Raw genomic sequence first — 23,026 nt, 5'->3', positions numbered from 1 at the left:
GGGGGTGCCCCCCTTGAGGGCTGGCCCTACAGCCAGCTCCCACCAGCCTCTCCTTGCCCCGCAGCGATGGGGGCACAGGCAGCTTGTTGGCTTGGGTGGGGAGCAGCTGTAGGGACCTGTCACAGCCCGTGGGGATGTCACATCCTGCAGCCACTCTGGAGGTGGATTTCCAAGCCTGGAGCTCCAGGATTGTGCAACACTGAGGCCACAGGGCGAGCTGGGCGGGGACAAGAGCGGGTGGGATGGGTTGGCCCTATTTATAGGCCAGGTGGGCAAAGGTTTTCCTGGTTGCTAGCAGCATGTCCTGGATGGACAACAAGGTGCCACCCAGCTCCCACAGCAGCAGTTTTATCCATGGAGCTGGTGAGGAACAGGTCACACACACCTCCCCCTCCGGCTGCATCCCAGGCTTAACGGAACAGGAGGTAATGAACACTGCCCCGTAATTAGTTCCCTAATTGGGCTCTGGATTTTTGCCTCCATGTTGAAACAAAGCAGCCCAAGGTAGGTGGGCACAGCCAGGGGCCACATCGCAGTGGGCACATCCCTGGGATGCAGCATCCTCCCAGCTCCTGGTGCCCCCATGGAGCATCCCTGTCCCTGCGCCTTCCCCACAGCTCAGCACCTTGCTGGGCTTCTCCACAAAAGCCACCCCCCTCTGAGGCTGTTGGTCCAGTGGCCAGGAGCAGCCGAGAGCCACTCGGCTGGAGCCAGGCAAATTTCTCCCCTTCGTTAGGAGGCTCCCGGACAAACGGCAGCCGTGAGTCATCCCAGCAGCAGAGGGGAAGGGGAACAAGTAAATACCCGGCCTTGGTCCCACAGGGAAGGGGCCGGATGCTCCCCAGGCACAGGCAGCTCCAGCTGCTTCCTCCAGCACTGGGGAGAGTTTGCTGTTTGCAGGGGGGGGAACAGTCAGGGCTCATGGGGGAAACAATCAGCTCCCATGCTGAGGGAAACTGAGGCACAGGAAAAGGTTGTGGATCACACGGGGGGGGGGGGGGGGAGCACCCGGCCTCCTGCATCATAGGTCAGCGTCTGTCACTTCCCTGTGGGTGTCCCTTGGGTGGAGAGAGGAAGGGTGGAACCCAGCACCCAAACCCGCTGCTCGCTGGAGCGGAGGACACGGCCCATCCTGGCAGCACCGGGGCCCCACCAGGCAGCTCGGGGCTGCTGGGAGCTGTATGGGGTGAGGTGCTCCTGGGCCCCTGGGAGCAGCGCAGGGTCTGGCCCCACACTCCACAGGTCTCCCAGCTCCAGGGGTTACCCCACAGCGCCGAGGAAGGGAAAAGCCATTTCCCAGAGCGCAGGACTCAGAGCCAAAGCTTCAGGCCAGCCCAGGTGTCCTACAGCCCACAGCACAGGGGGCTCCACAGGCAAGGGGATGCTGACAGCACGGGGACCCCCAAACCACCACCCCCCACTCACCCCCATCCCCCTGGTCACCCCCTTCCCGTGCAGCCCTGACACCAGCGAGATGGCCCATGCCCAGCACCACTCCCCATGCGCCCAGCGAGGCGGCCAGAGACTTACAGGGTGCGCTGGGGCGGCAGCAGCCGGGCTGAGTCTCCGTCTCACCTTCCCCAGAGCTCGCTGGACTCTGGTTTCGCACTTGGCAAAGCCCCACCCCGAATCCTCGCCTGCCTCCCACAGAGGAGGAGCGTTGGCCAACGGCCTCTGCCCCACAGCAGGAGCGCTCAGCAAACCCGCCGGGCTGGTGGGGAGCCTGGGTGGGCTGGGGGAAAGGGCCCCCCCAGCCCCGCTGCGAGGGTTAGGGCAGCCTTAGCCTGTCCCTGGACAATTGCACTGGCTGCCTCCCACCCACCCCTTCCCCTGGCAGCCCCAGGCCCCTGAGCAGGATCAGACCCCCGGGGGGTCTCACCAGGCCCCAGCACTCTGAACTCCCCTGGAAACTCGCTGCTTGGGTGGCACCGGGGTGAATCTGTGCTGGGTGCTGAGCCAGAGCCCAGAGCTGTGGAGCCTTTGGGTCTCTTCACTTCTGTTTCTTTTTCAGCCCTGGTGCTGGGACAGCAAAACCCTCCGGAGCTGCTGAGCCCAACCTGAGCCCCCAGCACCCCCCAGCACCCCGGGCCAGAGCAGAGCTGGCTGCCCCAATCCCACCCAGGACGTGCCCCACGGGGCCACCACGGTTCCCCTCACTGCAGCGTTGGGCATCCTGGCTGGGGACAAAGCCCCTTCCAGACCCACGAGCCAACGTGGGTCATGTGGGGCCCTTCCCGTAGCAGGTCTGTCCCCGGCTCCTCCACCCTCCAAGCTTCATTTCTCTCCCCACTTTCCTCCTCCAGTCCCACAGTGGGAAGGCAGCCCTGGAGCACCCACAACAAATCACCCAACAGCATCACCCCCAGCTCAGAGCCAGATGCTCCTCACTTCCTCCCAACACGGAACTTGCCTGCAGCATCCAAACTGAGGGAGACCCTCCCCTTCCCCTCCATCCCAGCCCCCCAGTTATCCCCACAGAAGCACAGATCCCATTTCCCTCCTCTCCTCACTGGCTCAGACCTCTCCTACCTTCAGAAAGGCCCCAATGTCCCTTCCCAGGCTGTGTCTTCTACAAGCTCATGGTGATGCCTTCCAGCACCTTCCAGCTGCTGCTGTGGGGTCAGATGGAGCTGCAGCCCACGAGGACAGAGGTGGCTGAGCAGGGGATGGTGCTGGAGAGACGCTCACAGGCTTTTGCTTTTCCTTAAATTCCCATCATGGAATGCTGGTGGCTTTGTCCTGGGGGGTCCTGAGGTGCTCAGAGGGTTCACCCTGCCTGCATCTGAGTGGGATCAGCTTGTTTACAGCCAGGCAGCAGCTGGAAGGTGCCGGAAGGACCAAAGGAACAAGGATGGTGCAACCCAGCAGACACTTCTGTTGGGTGAGGATGTGGGGCCCAGTGCCTCACGTGGGATGTCAAAGCAGCCAGCAGCAGCTGCAGGGGGGAGGGCTTTTCTTGCTGAGACACCCCACAACCCACAGGAAGGAATTGGGGCTCGGTCCTTCCTGCCCTTAGAGAAAGGAAGGGGAGGGTGAGGGGCCGCAGTGCCTGGCGCAGCCCTGGGGTTCTGCACGCCACCCACAGACCTCCTTCAGCCCTGAAACCGGGTACTCTGCACCCACTGAACCATTCCTTTGCCAGGGGAATGGAGAGGTCGCTGAAATGGGGATGAAAGGGGCGTTTCTGCTTGTTTGGGAACAAACCAGAGGAGAGGGAGAAGCCCCTGAGGCACTGGCTGTTGGAGCGGGCACAGGCCTGGCCAAGGAAGACCAGTGTTCCCAGCTTGTGCTGGAGCCGAGCACTGGGGTGGGACTGGCACAAGGGCACACACCACTGGTACTGCCCCGGTCCCCCAGCACCCTGCCAGGGCTCAGTTCCCATCCAACACCTGATCAGTGGAGGAGAAGGGCAGGGTGAGGCCAGGGGGGTGGCCCAGCCTCCACATCTTCCCTGGGGAAACTGGAGAGCGGGGCTGGATCCCCTTACAGCCCATCCATTATTCAGGAGCAGAGGCCAAAGGGCCCCACACAGCAGGGAGAACATCAGGGCTCCAGCCATTGTGATCCCAGTCTGGGGCTCCACTTCCACACCACTGGGCTCTTTTTTGGCATGGAACCTTCAAGAGAGGCTGGGCTTGGGGGATGGGGGATGGGAAACCCCCCTGCTTGGGACTGGGGTCTGGCCAGGGGTGGCTGGTGTCACTGAGCAAACCTCAGCGTGGGGTTTCTGTGCTCTGGGTAAGGGAGGGAGGGAGAGACATGGTGCCCCACAGCTCTACACACAGGCAAGCTGAGTCCAACCTTGGCAGCATCACCTCTGCCTCCCCCCTGTCCCCACACAGACCACAGCAGGTGCCCCCCATCCCTGCTGGCACTGCCACATGGCTCAGCTCCATCACTGGAGCCAACAGAACCTTCACTCCTTGCAAAGGAAAAGACCTAATAATCCTTCTTCTGCATTTGACAGGTGTCAGCCTTGAGAAGGGGTGGCCCAGGAGAGGCACCTCTCTGGGTGAGGAGCATCCCTGCAGATTTAACATCCTTCTTCTGGGGATAGGAAGCATCCCAGCGCCTGCTTCTTGCCCTGACAGCCTGTTCCACCCCCCCTGCTCGAGCCCCAGGGAGTTACAGGGCTGGAAGCCACTGGCAGTGCTGCTGGAGGACCTCTGCCCCAGAGCTTTAAGAGCATCCCAGACATGCCACACGCCTGCTTGGAGCCTGTTCCTGCTCTCCCAGGAGTCAGAAAGACACAGGCCAAAGGTTGGTCCTGTGTTTCTTCACAGAGGCCAAAGCAAGGTGCAGGGTGCTGCTCCCGTCACCGCCCAGCCAGAGCCGCTCTGGGCAGGGAAGGGCAGAGCTTTAGGCAGGGCTCAGCTTTAGGCAGGGCTCAGCTTCAGGCAGGGCTCAGCCCACTGCTTCCTCCTGACCCCCAGCCTGAGCTGGGAACTGAACACCTCTGCCCCCACCCTCCCTATCCTGTGCAGGGCACAAGCAGCAGTCACCCTGGCACCACCGTGCCAAGCTGTTTTCAGGGCAGGTAAGAGGGGGGAGCACAGGCTGCCAAGCACCTCAGCTCACACACACACCATGCTCTAACTGAGCAGACACTTCCCCATGGGAGTGGGTGCCAGCCAAGGAGCCCTGGCCTGGAGTCAGCATCCCACTGCCAGGCCACCAGCCAGCCCACAGGACTTGTCTCCCAGTGCAGCCATAGGTCACCCCAGCCCAAGGAGAGGGTTTAGTCACCCAGCACCCCAGAGCAGCTTCCTCCTGAGTGGGCACAACACCCAGAAAGGTGTGCTGCCCTTTGCCACACCACAGGTCCAACCACAACACAGACCAGGCTCCACAGGAACCAGCTTCCTTGTTGAGGTTGCAGCACATGTTCCTTGCCCTGTTATCTCCCAATTTCCACTAATCCAGCTTCACAGTTTGGCCAGTGGCATCACCACATGTTGGGCTGCAGTGAGGAAGGGGAGCTGTGCAGCAGGATTCCCAAACACCTTTGTTTGAAGCCAACATCAGAGAGCCTCTACTGCAGATCCAGGGTGGGGGTAGGTGTCCTCAGTGGTGATTTAGAGTGGCAGAGGCACACAGGAGAAACTCCTTGCAGGCTCCTGGGGTATTTGCATATCAAATTCAAACTGGCCCAGCTCCTTCTCCTCCCAGGAGCTCCACTCAACACTATACAAGGAGAAGTGCTCAGCTACTCCTGCCTGAGACAAGATCTGATGGGAAACAGGAGTGAGGAGCTCATCCACAGGCAGCAAATCTCAGCCCAAGGTTGCTATCTCACAGAATGATGGGCTTTGGCAGGGACCTCTGGAGATCACCCAGTCCCAGCCTCCAGGGCAGGATCCCCTCAATCAGGCTGCACAGGGCAGCACCCAGGATCACAGGGTTGGGATGTCTCCAGAGATGGAGACTCCCCAGCCTCTCTGGGCAGCCTGGCCCAGGGCTCTGCCACCCTCCCAGGAGAGAAGTTCCTCCTCAGGGTCAGGTGGAAATTCCTGTGCTCCAGTTTGTGCCCATGGCCCCTTGTCCTGTCCCTGGGCACCCTAAACACAGACTGACCCATCCTCCTGAGCCCACCCCTCAAGGATTTATCACCATTGATGCGCTCCTCCCTCAGCCTTCTCCAGGCCTAACAGTCCCAAGTCCCTCAGCATCTCTCTGCAAGAGGGATGTTCTGGTCCCCTCAGCACCTCCCTGGCCTTTGCTGTCCCCTCTCCAGCAGCTCCCTGTCCTTCTTGCCCAGCCCCACACACACTATTCCCAATGAGGCCTCCCCAGGGCTGAGCAGAGGGGCAGGAGAACCTCCCTGACCTGCTGCCAACACTTCCCTTGATAGATCCCAGGATGCTGTTGGCTTCCTTGGCCATGAGGACACATCACTAGCCCATGGTTAACCAGGGTTGATCCCACTGCCCTACCAGGCCCCAGCTGCCAGCAGGACGCTGCCCACTCACCTACTGACCAAGGCTCCAGCCCATTCCTCCTGGAGGTGACACACAGCCCAGCCCCATGTCCCTCTCCAACCCAGAGCCACAGAAAATTTCAGGGCTGCTTCTTCCTTGCAGAAACCAGTCTGTTGAACCAAGAACTGCATCACCAGCTGCTTCTGGGCCTTCCACTGTCAAGAGGCCAGCACTGCTCCCCTGCTCTCAGAACAGACACAGACTTGAGCTCTCCACCACTGCTTCAGTTATTTCCATTTCTCCCCTCCATCTCCTCTCCCTCATTTTACCTCCTCTGACAAGCACCTTCTGGTTTTAAAGCTTCAGATCTTCTTTTCAAAGAGGAAACATCCATGTGAGAACGTGAAGGATCGTTACATTAAGAGAGGCTTTTCCCTTACAAATCCTCCCTGAAGGATTCCTTTGATCCTTCCTGCTTTTGTCTTTCTTTAAACTCTGACCTGGGTGATTCTGCATGGCTGGTGCTGCTGCTCTGCTTACTGTTCCTCAGACACCCATGTCCCATGCTCTGCTCCAGTGCTGTCGTGCTGCAGTACAACAAACAGGAGTTATTTTGGTTTTCTCTGTGTAAAGGGTCATTTTCCCAGCTGGAAAGCAAAACCTCCTGCTTTTTGCCCAACAGAAAACAGGACCACTCATTAGCACCAAAAGGTTTTTTAAATGAACAGTTCCAGGGAGCTCCTTTCAAATCATAAAAGGTGAATTTTTACATAAAAGTTGTGTTTTTACAAATAGTTTCTGCTTTACACTCAGCTCTGCCCATCCCTGACCAGAAGCTATATACATACAGACCAGCTCAGCAGCTTCAGCCACCTGTGCAAGGAGACTGTGGGGTTTATTTCAGAAATAAAAACTGGATTTTCCTGGTTGCTGGGAATTCTCTTCAGCTTGATTCAGTCACCTGCCAGCTCCCACAGACTAGGGGAGAGGGCTAAGCCTTTGGAGAGAAGGGGTACTGTGGGTGCCACCAGTCCAGGAGGCGCACGCTGTGCACGGGGTCCAGCACAACCTGCACCCCTTGGTCCAGCCGGGGCTTCTTCCCGTTGCCAACTGGGGTGTCCTGGAAGACCAGGCGCACGCGGTGGTGCCTCATGTCTGTGCTCACGTTGATGGTGAACTGCAAGGAGAGACAAGGAGCCACCTCAGAAACACCAGAGCCGTGGAGAGAGACAGCAGAAAGGCTTTTAGATGGGTTTCTGGTTTAATTCTTCTAAAGCAGGCTGGGGAAGGGGCTGGAGGGTAAATCCTCTGAGGAGCGGCTGAGGGAGCTGGGGGTGTTGAGCCTGGAGAAGAGGAGGCTGAGGGGAGACCTTCTCACCCCTCCCCTGCCCTGCCAGGAGGGTGCAGAGAGGTGGGCGATGGTCTCTTCAGCCAGGGGACAGGAGCTGGGACAAGGGGCAATGGGCTCAAGCTGCCCCAGGGCAGGGTCAGAGCAGATGGGAGGGAAAAGTTCTTCCCTGGCAGAGTTGTCAGGGCCTGGCACAGGCTGCCCAGGGAGGGGGCTGAGTCCCCACCCCTGGGGGTGTTTAACAGGTGGGTAGATGAGGTGCTGAGGGATCTTAGGACGGGAATGGTTGGACTTGATGATCTTAAAGGGCTTTTCCAACCTGGGGATTCTGTACACTGACAAGTCTAAGGCGTTTCAGGTGCTGGCAGGTACACCCTGGCTATTCAGCCCTGGATTCAAACCCGTTCTCTCTCTGGCTGGCAACCCCAAGGAGTAACAACAGAAGTGTCTTCCATCAGCAGAGGGGTGGCCAGAAGGGACAGGGAGAGGATTGTCCCTCTCTGCTCTGCCCTCATGAAGCCCCATCTAGAGTCTTGTGTCCAGAGCTGGGGCCCCAGGACAAGAAAGGTGTGGGACTGGTGGAGAGGGTTCAAAAGAGGCCACAGAAATAATCAGAGGGCTGGAGCAGCTCCCCTATGGAGAGAGGCTGAGGGAGCTGGGGTGGTTCAGCCTGGAGAAGAGAAGGCTGTGGGGGGACCTCATTGCAGCCTTCCAGTCCCTGAAGGGAGCAGAGGAACAGGAGGGGAATGGGCTTGTTAAAGGGCAGAGACTGGCAGGACAAGGGGGATGGAGTGAAGCTGAAGGAGGGAAGGGTGAGAGGAGATATTAGGGGGAAGTTCTTTGCAGAGAGAGTGGTGAGGGGCTGGAACAGGCTGCCCAGAGAGGGAGTGGGTGCCCCATCCCTGGGGGTGTCCAAGGCCAGGTTGGCTGGGGCCCTGGGCAACCTTGTGTAGCTCCAGGCCTGGAGGTTGGTGTCCCTGCCTGTGGCAGGGGGTTGGAGCTTTGTGATCCTTGGGGTCCCTTCCAACCCAGACCAGTCTGGGATTCTATCATTCTATGAAGTGAACCAAATAGCCACAAGCTGATGGAAACGCAGAAGCTAAACTGAGATGCTCAGCATTTCCTCTCATGGTTAACTTTAGGACTCAGAACAGGTTTGCTGATGCAGCAGTGTGGTTCAGACACCACCAAAGAGCTGTCCTCTTCACCTCCTTACAGACACCACACAGGCAAAGTCTGTCTGGCACGTTTCCTACCCACTTACCAAGGTAAACGTCATGCCCATGACGATTGGCACGAAGATGAAGTTGAAGGTGGTGATCTGCAGCAGACAGCAATCCTGATCCGGATTTGTATGGACTTCTTCATACTGAATCGGTGGCTGAAGACCTTTGCAACACTTGCTCTTAAATCTGGGAGACTTGAAAGAAAGAGAGACTTATTTAGCTAAGGAAGAACCCACAGGGACTGGTGCTGCCTGGCCAGTTCTCCTCACATTCCTACACAGGTGGGTAGAGTGTTACACACACAACATGCAGGCACCTCTCAGGACAGGGATTGTGCAGGACCATTTCCTTGGAGGGGAAGGCCACAGAATTCCCAAGGTTGCCTGAAACCCCTTGCTCCTCCTGAGACCCATTACTGGAGGTGTTCACTGGCAGTGGTGGCTTTCCTCACTCCTCTGGGAAATCTTCCCAATGGTGAAACAAGAAGTTTCAAAATTTTGGCCACTTTGACCACTGAAGGCCAATAGTCTGTTTTTTGGGGAGTAATCAGAGAATCCCCAGGTTGGAAAAGACCTTTAAGATCATGGAGTCCAACTGTCCCTGTCCTGTGCTGACCCAGATCCCTCAGTACCTCATCTCCCCGCCTGTTAAACACCCCCAGGGGTGGGGACTCAGCCCCCTCCCTGGGCAGCCTGTGCCAGGCCCTGACAACTCTGCCAGGGAAGAACTTTTCCTTCCCATCTGCTCTGACCCTGCCCTGGGGCAGCTTGAGCCCATTGCCCCTTGTCCCAGCTCCTGTCCCCTGGCTGAAGAGACCATCGCCCACCTCTCTGCACCCTCCTGGCAGGGCAGGGGAGGGCTGAGAAGGTCTCCCCTCAGCCTCCTCTTCTCCAGGCTCAACACCCCCAGCTCCCTCAGCTGCTCCTCTGAGGATTTGCCCTCCAGCCCCTTCCCCAGCCTGGTTGCCCTTCTCTGGACTCGCTCCAGGACCTCCATGTCCTTCTGATGGTGAGGAGCCCAGAACTGGACCCAGCACTCGAGGTGCAGCCTCCCCAGTGCCCAGTACAGGGGCACAATCCCCTTCCCAGACTTACTGGCCACACTATTCCTGACACAAGCCAGGATGCTGTTGGCCTCCCTGGACAACCTGGGCACACTGCTGGCTCATATTCAGTGTACATATAATCCATAGTGATGACCCAAGGACTGGATTATCTGGGGTACCAGATAAGCCAAATCTTACAGTGGAGAAAGGTTATCAAATGAGGAAATAGTAAAGTAGGACTTGGGAATACAAACCAAAACCTGGCTGTAGTTTCAGAATGTGCTTTAGCTTATTAGGGGAGGCAAGAGTTTCTATTCATTGTCTGAATGCTTAATAAAAAAAGAAAACTAAAAAAAGATACAACCACTCTGGTTATTCTTTCACATCTGTTCTCTCTCATACCTGTTCTCTCTCATACCTGTTTTTTGAACTTGAAGTTGAATTCCCACATTGCTTCTTGTCTGTTCCCTTCAATCTTTTTGCACCAGAACAGCAGACACTGAGGTGGAAGAAAAGAAAACCACACACAAGTTTACGAAACCCTCAGAGGCACCACTTTAAATAAGTTTTAGCAGAGCAAAAAGGCTTCCAATTATACAATTACATAGAGGCAGTTAGGAGCCATTTATTCAAATTAATTATGTTGGAAGAACACACTCAGCAGTTCAGGTCTCCTGGTTTCAGGCTGCCCGGAGTCACCGCCGTGCTGAGCAGAGAGTCCTGGTGTGCAGTTTGTCCTGTCCATAAGGCAGGGCCCAGCAGTGCAGATTCACCCACTTCCCCCAGCCAAAAACCCCCATTAAACTGGGCTCAAAAGACTAAAGTGAGGAACAACTGGAAGCAGAGGAAGGATCAAGTAGGAGAGAATCCTGAGGGAAACGCAAAGACCAAATGTGAGCTGTGAGGTGAAGGATAAAGGAGCTTCTAAGCCACTGTGGTGCAAAGGAAGTCTTGACATCACTAGACACTGCCTGCCATGCTTCAGAGTATAAAAACCACTGTCAGGGGAGCAGAGTCTGGTCAACCTGCTGTCCCTTTCTGAAAGAAAGTGAGAAAAGGGCCTCAGCCAGGCTCAGAGGTAACCAGCACTGCCCTCCCACGCAGACAGACACCAGGAGTCCTCCAACTTAACCCTGTTATCACTGTGTGGTCCAAAGGATCTAGCCCAGCATGCAGCACTTGCTCTAGAGCAGGAGTTTCAGCAGAACTCCTGTATTAAACAGAGTAGGAGGCAATCCCCTGCCTGCCAGAATAAAAGCAACAAGCCTTCAACAGCCAAGAAGGAAATGTGGCAAGTCAGTCCAGCCATCACTCCAAGTGTTTCCACACCGCAGATGCCAACCTACCTATCACAGCTGGTCTTATCTGTAACAGTGTCAGCAGGGAAAGAAAGAGTAATTTGGGTAAAGACAGCTGCCCTACAGAGTCTCTCCCATGCCAAGAGGAGGCCTGGGTTGCAAGAGAAGACCTGGGTTGCAGGGCCAAGTACACATGTAAATTCATTCCAGGAGAGCGTGACCCCAAATGAAACAAAGCCAGAGGCAGCCACCACCATGGGGGCTCTGTAATGGGAAACTTCAGGTGATACAAGACCCTCTACTTCAACTCTGAGTCATGTCCACAGACAACAGTCCTTAAAGGACCTTAACCTCAACAATGTTCACGAGGTGAACAACAAAGCTGTGTGGAGTCAAGCTCAGAAACATGTGGCAAGTAACCTCCCCCTGGGAGGAGGTGGCCCTCAGGTTTTTTTCCCCCCCCAAGAGAAATGTTCTCCAGATCTTTAACTCAGGTGAGTTGAACTCCACTGTCAGTGCCATTTGTAGTTCACCTGCAGAGACAGTCTGGTCTAGCAACTGGTTTGGTCATGGCAAGTAGTGAAGCACAAAATGGTCAGTACCTCCTAAGGGGCAGAGGATGTTGTCCACGGGTCAGCCGTCCTGCCCTTCAGACGCGCCGTATGGCCTGCTGCTCCACCAAAAATAATGGGGGTGTCTTTAAAGGGCAAACACTTCTGCTGACACCATAACGGCTCCAGTGTCCCACACAAGCTAGGCTAGGGAAAGAAAAAAGGAAATTAAAGAGGAAAAGCTAAATTGGATAACACCCGGGTCTGGGGTCTCCTCGTGCCACATGCAGTTTAAGTAGGCTACTTTCAACGACCCATAAAGGTATAACCAAAGCCCAGGAAAGCAAGAACGTGGGGAGGCAACAGCAGATCCTCCTCTGTTCCCACTGTGCAGAGGCTACAGCAGCAGAGGTGGAGCTCTGAGTCTTGCAATGCAGTAGTAAAGCAAGACCAGACTCAGGCTGGCTCCTGCGCCCCCGGGGGTTAGGTGACACCTCCACTGTCCTAACAAAGCCTCCTCACCATTTAATTTCCTTTTTTAAAAAGCTGGGTGATAAAGGACTGCACCTCAAACCATTAGTACAGCAGAAGCACTAGCAGTGGGCACCAAAGCCGTTATGATGTCAACATGAATGCTTCCAAAACACTGACCCCACCAGCATCACCTGAGGGGTTCTGGCTGTCCAACAGCCAGGCTACCAGACGCGAGCGGCGGTGGGAAGTCAAGACTCAGAATGACTCAGGTTAAGGTGGGATTTCCTGGAAATGTTTTGCTTTTTATGTTTTTTAAAAAAAAAGATGATACCCAGACTGGGGATTTGGGGAGCAAAGGAAGACGTCTGGATGCAGAGATAAGGCTACAGACAGTGTGTGCTTTCCTCCTGCTCGGCAGCACCACCTGCCTGTGGTACTGCTGGATGCTCCCTAAGTGGTTCAGAAAGTTTTTCCCAGCATCCACACAGGAAGAGGAAGGAAGAAAGGAGGGATGTCACATACAGATAGATGAGGTTGCTCTATTTTTGCCTGGAAAAGTACAACTGCTGAACCAAAACCACCTCAGTTTGGCTCCAAAAACATCATTCAACAGGTTTTTGACTTTGGATCTGGAGGGTGGATAATTCACGTTGGTGCTTAAGCTGCTCACAGAGTATCAGCCAGTTGCAGGTTAAAACCAAACAAGAGACACATTGAGAGTTAATGGTCAACAGCAATTAAAGAGGAAGGGATATGCAAGTGCTCCAAGCTGGGACAGCAAAGGGAACTGCCTGCCAACACCAGAGACAACCCCAGCTGCAACCCCAGGCCCAAAGCAGACACGTGCTCTGCGTGTTTGCCATGCTGACAACCTCACTCCCCTCCCTCACCTCGACACCAAAGTCAATGGATGACCTACAGGGACGTGGTATGAAGTGACTCCCTCTCAATGTCACTTCTGATACCTCTCCAGATGCCTGCTATGGAGAAAGAGATGTGTTCTGGCAGGCAGTGTCAGAGTCAAGGAGAAGATACAAAAGCTGATCCTACTGCAGCCTCCTTTCAGCAGCAAAGGAGGGGAGAGCTGCAAACACCCCAGCAGTACTGCCATCCAGGGAAGCAAGTGCCTTTTGGCTGAATACAGATGTGTCATGATAGGACTTCAGTAAAGTTACCCAGAAGAGTAACTAGAATTCTCTGTAGCAGCAACTATACAGACACAATTGACCAACATATTTTGTTTAAATCACTATTTAGAGTTAGCAACCCTCCTACACCCCAGCTTCACTGCTGATCATCTACATGAGAACGACTTTTCTTCCAGAAAGAAGAAAGAAAACCAGAAAGAAAAACCAGAAAGAGCAATGTCTCAGACACATCCAACTTCCTTAGTGATCCACTTACTCTGGAATTTTTTAAAGTGCTGGGAGTACTGTCTGGAATAGCTGGATTCCTGGAGACTCGGGAGGCGAAAGGTTCATACATGTGGTACAGGGACCGGATGACACAGGCACGGAGACAGTGCAGCTTCTCCATGGACTCCGGCCGCAAGCGGAGGGGCAGGTAGGCGTCCAGACTGTAGTGCCTGAAAAGCCAACGACAAACCCAACACCTGCTGGAGGGTGAGAAGGCCAGAGACGTGCACAAGAGAGCTATATGAAGAGATCAACATTGAGAGGAAACAGAACATCTGACTGACCAGAGGAGCTCTAGTCAAGTCTGAGTGCTTCAAGGGTGTTGTACTCCTCCACAGGAGTCTCACAGCCTTGACCTGCATCAGGCAGATCTCCAGCACACACGTTAAGGTGTCCATGCTACAGCTCCCCAGTGAGTCACTGCAGACAGGCTGCCCAGGGAGACCAGCTGGGGCTGCAGGGTGCACAAAGGCACACAGAGCCCTGCAGCTTCACCAGGACTCACTCTAGCTCGATTCAACTCCACGTTTGCAGGCAACTGCCTGAGCTCAGGAGCCATTTCTTCATCAGATGCCAAAGGACCTGATGTGAGCTGGGACTGTTCAGCCTGGAGAAAAGAAGACTAAGGGGGAACCTTATTAATGTCTATAAATATCTTAAGGATGGGGTGCAGGGGGAAATGGGCAGCCTCTTCTCAGTGTCTGTGGGGACAGGACAAGGGGCAATGGCTGCAAGTTGGAGCACAGGGAGTTCCACACCAAGATGGGGAAGAACTTTTCCCCAGTGAGGGTGAGGGAGCCCTGGGACAGGCTGCCCAGGGGGTGTGGAGTCTCCTTCTCTGGAGATTCCAGCTCCATCTGGACACTGACCTGTGTAACCTGTCCTAGGGACCCTGCTTTGGCAGGGGGTTGGACCCCATGAGCTCTGGGGGTCCCTTCCAACCCCTGTGATTCTGTGAATATACCACAGCCCCTTGCCAAACAAGGTCCACACCACTGCGTCACATACAAACACTTCAGGTCTCTGGCCTACAGAGAAATATTCCCTCATTTGCAGCTCTCCGGAGAGCTGGTCACTGCTGAAGCCCCCTAGAAGCAGTTTAAACAATCCCCTTGAGTCTCACCTCCTGTAGAGCCTGGTCCAAAAGGCAGCAGTGCAGGTAACTGTCCAGGCTTTCTTGCAAATCAGAGAAAACCGGACAATGTCTTCAGGGCGAATGTAGGAAGCCAACAACAGCCAGATATCAATGGGGTACTCTTCTCCACCACCCCCATCGGGGTTTTCTAGGTGCAATGAAGGTATGTTAGTGTAGGCAATAACCTTGTCACCAGAGAGGTGTGTGCTTTACTACTGGCAGCACAGGGTAAGAAGCTGAAATCTGTACAGACACCATATGCAATGAAATAAGTATGTCAGCCAAGCAAGCCCAAGTCATACAACTTCATCAGTGTGCACTTGCCTGTCCACACAGCCATCACTTATGTTAAGTATGGGCTCCAGGGGGAAATGGGCAGCCCCTTTTCAGTGTCTGTGGGGACAGGACAAGGGGCAATGGCTGCAAGTTGGAGCACAGGGAGTTCCACACCAACATGGGGAAGAACTTTTCCCCAGTGAGGGTGAGGGAGCCCTGGGACAGGCTGCCCAGGGGGTGTGGAGTCTCCTTCTCTGGAGAGATTCCAGCCCCGTCTGGACGCCGCCCTGTGCAATATGAGCTGGGGAGCTGCTTTGGCAGGGGGGTTGGACCCCATGAGCTATGGGGGGTCCTTTCCAACCCCTGTGATTCTGTGATCACACTTTCCCTCTGCAGGATATACATCACTGATTGTCCCTGCTGCTGTGCTGTTTGGACACGGGTACAAAGCAGCCAGTCCAGAGACGTGGGCTGAAAGGGTCTCTGGAGGCCTCTGGTCCAAACAGCCCAGCTCAAAGCAGGCTGGATTAGATTGCTTTGTTAAAGGTCCAGCCCAGTTCTGACTGTACCCAAAGATGGAAACCTCACAGCCTTTCTGGACATTTTTTTCAACCCTTTCACAGTTAAAATACACCATGTAAGCAGAGAAACACAGATTGGATGGACAGAGAGGGAGCTTTACATAAAGGCAGGCCAAGCTCATGCATTTTTGTCCAAACTGTTCATTTAACAAGTCATCCAAACACAGTTTACACTGGAGGTTCCTGAACATTTAAGACATTGTCAAGCTTGCCAGTTCTTTGTTCAAGTGGTCACAACGGGAGCTTTTCTAGGGAAAGCAGGCATTTCTCTTCTGCAGCTCCTCTAATGGCTAATCAGCTGCTTTCCTTAAATCAGCAATTTAATCATAGACTCATAGACTGGTCTGGGTTGGGAGAGACCCCAAGGATCACAGAGCTCCAACCCCCTGCCACAGGCAGGGACACCAACCTCCAGGCCTGGAACTACACAAGGTTGCCCAGGGCCCCATCCAATTCCCAGATGAACAGAATGGTCTGTTCTTCCTCACAGGTGTCAGAGCTGTTCAACCAGAACTGAAGATTGAGAAGCTCCTTCCACTCCTGCAGTGTTAACTCCACATGTTTTTCCATAGCTGTTGCTCCAAGGAGTAAGAGAAGGTTGTGGAAGAACAGAATACTGCCTTTCCAAACTCATCACACTCCCATAACTCTAGCTGCTCATATATATTCTTCTTTTCCCCTGATTCCAAAGGATGTCTTAATAAATGAGATTAAACTCCTGCCCCAGGGGAGCGCTGTGGAGCTGCAGTCAGTGGAGATGCTGAGGTGTTACATACACTCCTATCCACATTAGTAAAGTTTTCCTTAAGCTCAGAAAATGTTCTAACTTGCTTTTGTTTCTCAACCTAAAAGCCACCTGCGATTAAAAGGACATGGAGGTCCTGGAGTGAGTCCAGAGAAGGGCAACCAGGCTGGGGAAGGGGCTGGAGGGCAAATCCTCTGAGGAGCAGCTGAGGGAGCTGGGAGTGTTCAGCCTGGAGAAGAGGAGGCTGAGGGGAGACCTTCTCACCCCTCCCCTGCCCTGCCAGGAGGGTGCAGAGAGGTGGGCGATGGTCTCTTCAGCCAGGGGACAGGAGATGGGACAAGGGGCAATGGGCTCAAGCTGCCCCAGGGCAGGGTCAGAGCAGATGGGAGGGAAAAGTTCTTCCCTGGCAGAGTTGTCAGGGCCTGGCACAGGCTGCCCTGGGTGTGTTTAACAGGTGGGTAGATGAGGTGCTGAGGGATATGAGTCAGCACAGGACAGGGACTATTGGACTGCAGGATCTCAAAGGTCTTTTCCAACCCTGTGACTCCACAGTTCAGCAGCACAGTTGGTTGCAGGCTGCACTGCCCATCGCTCTCCCGAGTTACACGAAGGGCTGATGCTGAAGCCCACATCTCCTCAGGATTAACTAATTATGACACTAATTAAAGCCAAATTCACTCACTTGCTGGAAATAGAGCCCTTTACACCATCTGTAACAAGCCACAGCCTTGGAAACATCCTGAAAACAGAGCTGGATTTTGAAAACAAACTCATCACAGGCAGCAGCACTGGGTTTCCCCCCCACACTCTGCTTTCACCACCATGTGCTCAGTGAAGTAACCTGCTTGGGGCAGGGTGGCTGGGAAGTTGTACAGAGGAAAAGGACCTGCAGGTGCTGGTTGACACTCACCTGAACGTGAGCCAGCAGTGTACCCAGGTGGCCAAGAAGGCCAACAGTATCCTGGCTTGTGTCAGACACAGTGTGGCCAGCAGAAGCAGGGAGGTGACTTTCCCCCTGTACTCCGCTCTGGTGAGGCTGCAGCTTGAATACCGGGCTCAGTTTTGGGCCCCTCACTACAAGACAGACATCAGAGTCCTGGAGCGAGTCCAGAAAAGGGCAACCAGGCTGGGGAAGGGGCTGGAGGGCAAATCCTCTGAGGAGCAGCTGAGGTAACTGGGATGGTTTAGCCTGGAGAGGCTCAGGGGAGACCTTACTGCTCTCTCCAACTCCCTGGAAGGAGGTTGTGGGGAGCTGTGGAGCCTCTTCTCGCAGATAACCAGGGACAGGACCAGAGGGGATGGCTGCCAGTTGTACCAGGGGACGTTCAGGTTAGAAACGAGTAGACATTTCTTCTCAGGAAGAGCAGTTGGGCATCAGAAGGGGCTGCCCAGGGAGATGGTGGGGTCACCGTCCCTCGGGGTGTGCAAGGAGAGGTGGATGTGGTACTCAGGGACACAGGTTAGTGAGTAATACAGGTGGTAAGGGGATGGTTGGACTAGATGATGTTGGAGGTCTTCTCAAACCTTAATGATTCTGTGATTCTATGTCCAGTGGCAAAGATTCTTTCAAAAAACAGCACTGAAAGAAGTTTACTGAAAGCCACCAGCTCTCAGGCCTTGATTTCATGCCCAAGGCTCTGCCTTTGTGCACAGACACCACCTCTGACAATAGTCCCAGCAGGTTTAAGAGCGATTTAACCCACAGCATCTCTCTGTGCACATACAAGTGAAGAGCTGCACAGTCAGTACCATCAGAGACAGGGAAGCAGCAGCACACAGAGCCCCCAGGAGAGGCTGGTGGCCATACCTTTGTGCCTTTTGCTCTTCTTTTTCCTAGAGGCAGCTCGCCCGGTGGCGCTTTCCTTTGTATCCATCTCATCGCTGCTGTCGCAGGACTCTCCCGATACGGAGAGAACTTCCTCAGCAGGAACACAAGAAGCTTCCAAGCCACAGAGGGACTTCACTAGAAGGACAAGAGCAACAGTAAGGACAGCAGCAGAGCTCAGAAGGTGACACAAGTTCAGGACTTACTTCAGTGGAACCACTGCTGGAGCCACTTCTAAGGGACACAGGCACTACAGCTGGTGAGCGCCAGGCACCAGTAACCCCTGAGCCTGAGGATTAACTTGTCAGAGAAAGGTCACAGCAGGGGTGAGTGAACTGGAAATGTCATTATACAACCTCTGGTTTTAAAGACTGAACAATGAGGATGATTACCAGCACATTATGCAGATGATCCCACTGGTTTAGCTGAAGCTGTTTACAACTGTGAGTAAAACAACAAGGCTCTTTCTGTGGTGCTAACTGGTTCCCCTGCATACCAGAGCTTCCTTGCATGACCACTGCTCAGCCTGCCAGAGCCAGCACCTACTCTGCAATTGTTCTGTGAACACAGAGAAGATAATATTCCCTCCTCAGCAGGATAGAGAGATCCTGTGGCTGATGACACACAATCCATGAGGATGTAAGTCAGTGCCAAGCACACAGGAGCTCCACTTACCCTAGAATTTAGGGGAGTGGAAGACGCTGGCCCAGTGAGGAAGAGAGTGAGTCTGGTCAGATGGGTTTAAGGGGTTTTTTGCTGCCTCTGGGTAGATGTTTAGACACATCCTAGTTAGGAAATATTATTTTTAAACTTCATGTGTAAACTGAGGGTTTGTGAGGGCAGAACGTGAGGTAGAAATGAGTCTTGGAAAAGGTGTGATCCTGTGTTAGAGCTGTGTGAGGCACTGTCACTGTCAGCACTGCTACAGTGGCACAGACACTCTGCAACCAGTCTGTGTCCACAGCTGGGGTCCCCAGTACAAGAAAGGTGTGGGACTGGTGGAGAGGGGTCAGAGGAGCCACAAGGATGCTCAGAGGGCTGGAGCAGCTTCCCTATGGAGAGAGGCTGAGGGAGCTGGGCTGGTTCAGCCTGGAGAAGAGAAGGCTGTGGGGGGACCTCATTGCAGCCTCCCAGTCCCTGAAGGGAGCAGAGGAACAGGAGGGGAATGGGCTTGTTAAAGGGCAGAGACTGGCAGGACAAGGGGGATGGAGTGAAGCTGAAGGGAGGAAGGGTGAGATGAGATATTAGGGGGAAGTTCTTTGCAGAGAGAGTGGTGAGGGGCTGGAACAGGCTGCCCAGAGAGGGGGTGGGTGCCCCATCCCTGGGGGTGTTCAAGGCCAGGTTGGCTGGGGCCCTGGGCAACCTTGTGTAGCTCCAGGCCTGGAGGTTGGTGGCCCTGCCTGTGGCAGAGGGTTGGAGCTCTGTGTCCTTTCCAACCCAGCCCAGTCTGGGATCCTGTGATTCAGTCTGTGCAGTTCACTCAAGAAAGCTGAATTTAGAATCAGAAAACAGAATCATAGAATGTAGCAGGTTTGAAGGGACCTTTAAAGCTCATCTAGCACAACACCACCCCCCTGCAAAATTTCTACCTAATGTGCTTGGATGAAAAAAGGACTTCTACCAAGAGACACCTGAGCACACCAGAGGATGCCTGCACTGCTCAAGCTGTTCTAAACTAGCACAAAGTGAACCCCAGGAAAGTTCTGTTCATCAGTTAAAGTCACCAGAGCCACCAGAGAGCAAGAGGTGCTGTGTGACAAAGGGACAGAGCGGCAGAGGGGAAATAATAATAAAACCATCAATAAATCCAGGCAAGATGTTCTCAGTGCTAACCACAGAACAAGGCTCTGAAATGGTAATACAGCAGATGGAAAGACAGCCCTGGGACAGAGCCTGACTGTACCTGCTGCCTCTCAGTCACTACAACGTTTCTGCCTTGCTGTGTGAGTTCCCCCTGCAAGCTGCAGCATCCACCACAGCAGGGTCCTGTGCTGTAATCCTGCTGCCCTCTCGACAGGAGAGAGAGATGGGAGTGTTAATGGCAGGGAGTTATGATACCAAACACAGCCAGGAAGAGAAGCCAACAACTGCTGGAGCCCCATCACACTCTGCAAAGGGCAGATCAAGTCCACTCACACACCAAATCACACTGCACTGCAATCCTGCAGAGAGGCACCCACTGTTCAGCTCCCAGCAGCGACCCCCACCCCAGCCCTGGGCTTAGGACAGGGTGGAAAAAAGCCCAGGATAATTCCACCTGGCCTTTGCTCCCCTCTCCATGCTGCTCCCTGCTTGCTGGCAGCCACCCCAGCCTGAGGTTTACTTGGAGCCAGGAGGTGAGTGAGGCCAAAGTGCCCTGGCCAGAGACTGCTGACTCCTCCCAGCTCCTGCTGTCCCCACGTGTGGCACACTGCACCAGATAAGGCTGTCCCAGGTCATGAACACACCAGATAAGGCTGTGGCACAGCCCTGGGGCTGCAGAGGAGTGATCCTGAAGATCCCTGACTGAAGCAGGAAAGCCTCAGTGACTCTGCACTGCCCAGACCAGAGAAAGGGGTGGGCAGGGAACTGCTGTGACCTGGAGTCATGTAGACAAGAGTGGAGGTGAGCCAGAGCAGGGCTCTGGGAGAGGGGTGAAGCTGGACAAAGCAGGAGATGCTGGATGCAAGGACTTGGGGTGGGGCAGGGAGAAAGACAACAGTTTGGCAGGCATGGTGCTGAACTGCAAAAGACAGGGAATATAGAAGGGTGAACAGGAGAGGAAAATCCCCAGCATATTACAAAAGAGGAGCTGCCCTGATCTTAAAACCTGGAGGAGTTTTTCACCAGCTATACACCAGCATCCCCAGCAGCCTCCCATGCAAAGGGCATACTTTTAACCATGTACAACCTCAGCAACATAAACCTTTATATATAAAGGGTTCAGTCATCACTGTCAACAGAATGACATTCACCTCCAACCCCTGGGCAGCAATATTTAAGAGTCAGGGCCTCAACATTGACATTTCTCAAGCAAACAGGGTGTGTTAATCCAGCAGCTGAAAACCAAGGAGGAAGTAGAGAACAAAATCTTGCAACACCCTTCCAGGAAACTGCTCATTTATGCAGCTGACCAAGGAAACAGCAACACCCCAAAAATACCTCTTTGCAGCTCGCAGCGCAGAGGGGGATGCATCTGCCCCAACTATCATAACCTCACACCCACTGCAAAGAATTCTACCTGCTAATAAAGTTGTCTACAGTTTTATATGAGATAATAAAGCAATAAATATCCCTATCATGTTATTTCCTGATCCAAGCAGGAGGTAACGCCCAACAGTCACAGAACTTCAGACATTAACAAAGACTCAGCAATTCTTACTGGACTTCCAAGAGGCTTTCTGCAAAACCTCTCACCTAAAACCCTCCACAGCTGACTCTGCAGAGGAACACAGGCTCATTCTGAGGCATTACCAGGCAGATTTTTCTCAGGCCTTGGGAAGGGGAGTCTCTACATCATGCAGAAGCCAGCAAAACACGGAGGAAGCCTGGGGAAGCCAGGCTCCCCAGGGCAGACTCACCTTCCTGCTGGACTGCATTGGCCACAGCTTTCTTCACCCGTCCAGATTTGACCACAGCTGGGTCTGAGTTAGCATAATCTGCCACTGTCACTGCAGAGGAGTGGGGAGACAGAGTGTCAGGGGGATTATGGATTACAGGGGAGGGGAGAGAAGCTCCAGGAGGCACCATCCCTCAAGGGAACACTCCCCACAGGCACAGAGGCCGAGCAGAACGTACACAAGCAGGAAAAGGAGCCCCAGCATAGAGGTGCAGGCCAGAACCCCCCAGCAGGCCGCTAGCCCAGCCCATGAGGACACCACCAGGCCCAGGGGACCCAGCCCGCTTCCCCCTCCGCCCCCAGACCCCACACCCCGCTCACACACAGGCAAACTGGCTCCCGGCTGACCCCGAGGCCCAGGCGCCTCCTCCACGTCCCCACTCCCCCCCCCCCCCAGGCCGCATCCCTCCGGCTCCACCGGCGGGCAGCGCTCTCCCTCCACAAGCCCCCGTGCGCCCGGCTCCGCCCCCCTGCCCAGCTCCCCTCCCCGCAGCCCGGGGCCCTCAGCGAGGCCACTTCATCCCTCAGGCCCGGCCCGTCCCCACAGGCCGCCTTCCCCCGGGTTGAGTCGGGCCGAGCCCGGGCGCGGCCCCGCTGCCCTCGACCCCCCCCCCCCATCCCCCGCCCCGCTCCCCTCAGGCCGCCGCCCCCCATCCCGGCGCTCACCGCGCTCGGAGCACACGTCGTCCGCGCGGAACTTGAGGCGCTTGCGGGCGCCTCTCTTGGGCATGGCGGCGGCGCCGGGGCGGCCGCGCGGGGCCATGTCCCGCCCGGGCCGCAGCGGGGCCGCGGGGACAGCGCCGGCCCCGCCCGCCCCGCGCGAGACCATGACGTCACCCGCCCGCGACCCGCCCGGCGCGCCGCTTTCTGGCGTAACGGCAGCAGGGGCGGGGGGAGCCGCTCGCTGACGTCATGGCGGCCGGCGCGGAGGGGCCGCCCACGGGGGCTGGGGGGCTGCGGGCGTTGTGCCCGCCCCGCGCTGGTGGCTGGGGGCGCCCCCTGCTGGCGGGGAGCTCTGCAGAGAAGGACCTGGGGGTCCTGGTGGGTGACAGGGTGGCCATGAGCCAGCAGTGTGCCCTGGGGCTGAGAGAGACAATGGGATCCTGGGGGCATCAGGAGGAGTGTGGGCAGCAGGTGACAGGAGGGGATCCTCCCCCTCTGCTCTGCCCTGCTCAGGCCCCAGCTGGAGTGTTGTGTCCAGTTCTGGGCTCCCTGGGATCAAACAGACAGGGATCTCCTGGAGAGAGTCCAGAGGAGGGACAGAGATGCTGAAGGGCCTGGAGCATCTCCCCTGTGAGGAAAGGCTGAGGGAGCTGGGGCTGTTCAGCCTGGAGAGAAGAAGACTAAGGGGGGACCTTATTAATGGTTATAAATATCTTCAGTATGGGATGCAGGGGGAATGGGCAGCCCCTTTTCAGTGTCTGTGGGGACAGGACAAGGGGCAATGGCTGCAAGTTGGAGCACAGGGAGTTCCACACCAACCTGGGGAAGAACTTTTCCCCAGTGAGGGTGAGGGAGCCCTGGGACAGGCTGCCCAGGGGGTGTGGAGTCTCCATCTCTGGAGAGATTCCAGCCCCATCTGGACGCCAAC

General features: G+C 55.3%; 1 protein-coding gene across 2 annotated transcripts; it reads right to left on the bottom strand.

The window, feature by feature from the left end:
- Positions 1–6,774: 6,774 nt before the first annotated feature.
- On the bottom strand, positions 6,775–22,235 carry TMEM183A (transmembrane protein 183A). Of its 2 annotated transcripts, none has more exons than XM_084275867.1 (8): positions 22,102–22,235; positions 21,398–21,487; positions 17,820–17,975; positions 14,399–14,558; positions 13,265–13,445; positions 9,956–10,036; positions 8,531–8,686; positions 6,775–7,095 (listed from the first exon to the last, which is right to left on the bottom strand). In XM_084275867.1, exons 1-8 carry the CDS (start codon positions 22,196–22,198, stop codon positions 6,910–6,912), a joined length of 1,107 nt encoding a protein of 368 aa, XP_084131993.1. In that variant the 5' UTR covers positions 22,199–22,235; the 3' UTR covers positions 6,775–6,909. The 2 variants fall into 2 exon arrangements, with proteins under 2 accessions (XP_084131993.1, XP_084131994.1); XM_084275868.1 differs by having other exon boundaries at positions 21,398–21,481.
- Positions 22,236–23,026: the final 791 nt, after the last annotated feature.

This window comes from Gallinula chloropus, assembly GCF_964237585.1.
Source record: "Gallinula chloropus genome assembly, chromosome: 27".
Classification (NCBI taxonomy): Eukaryota; Metazoa; Chordata; class Aves; order Gruiformes; family Rallidae; genus Gallinula; species Gallinula chloropus.
This window is presented reverse-complemented; position numbering and strand designations above follow the sequence as displayed.

Coding starts and splice junctions, on each gene's coding strand:
- TMEM183A (XM_084275867.1), bottom strand. CDS start 22,198: ATGGCCCCGCGCGGCCGCCCCGGCGCCGCCGCCATGCCCAAGAGAGGC. Junction 13,446..14,398: donor TGGACCAGGCTCTACAGGAG/GTGAGACTCAAG, acceptor TTGGCTTTTCAG/GCACTACAGTCTGGACGCCT. Junction 10,037..13,264: donor GCACTTTAAAAAATTCCAGA/GTAAGTGGATCA, acceptor CTTCCACCTCAG/TGTCTGCTGTTCTGGTGCAA.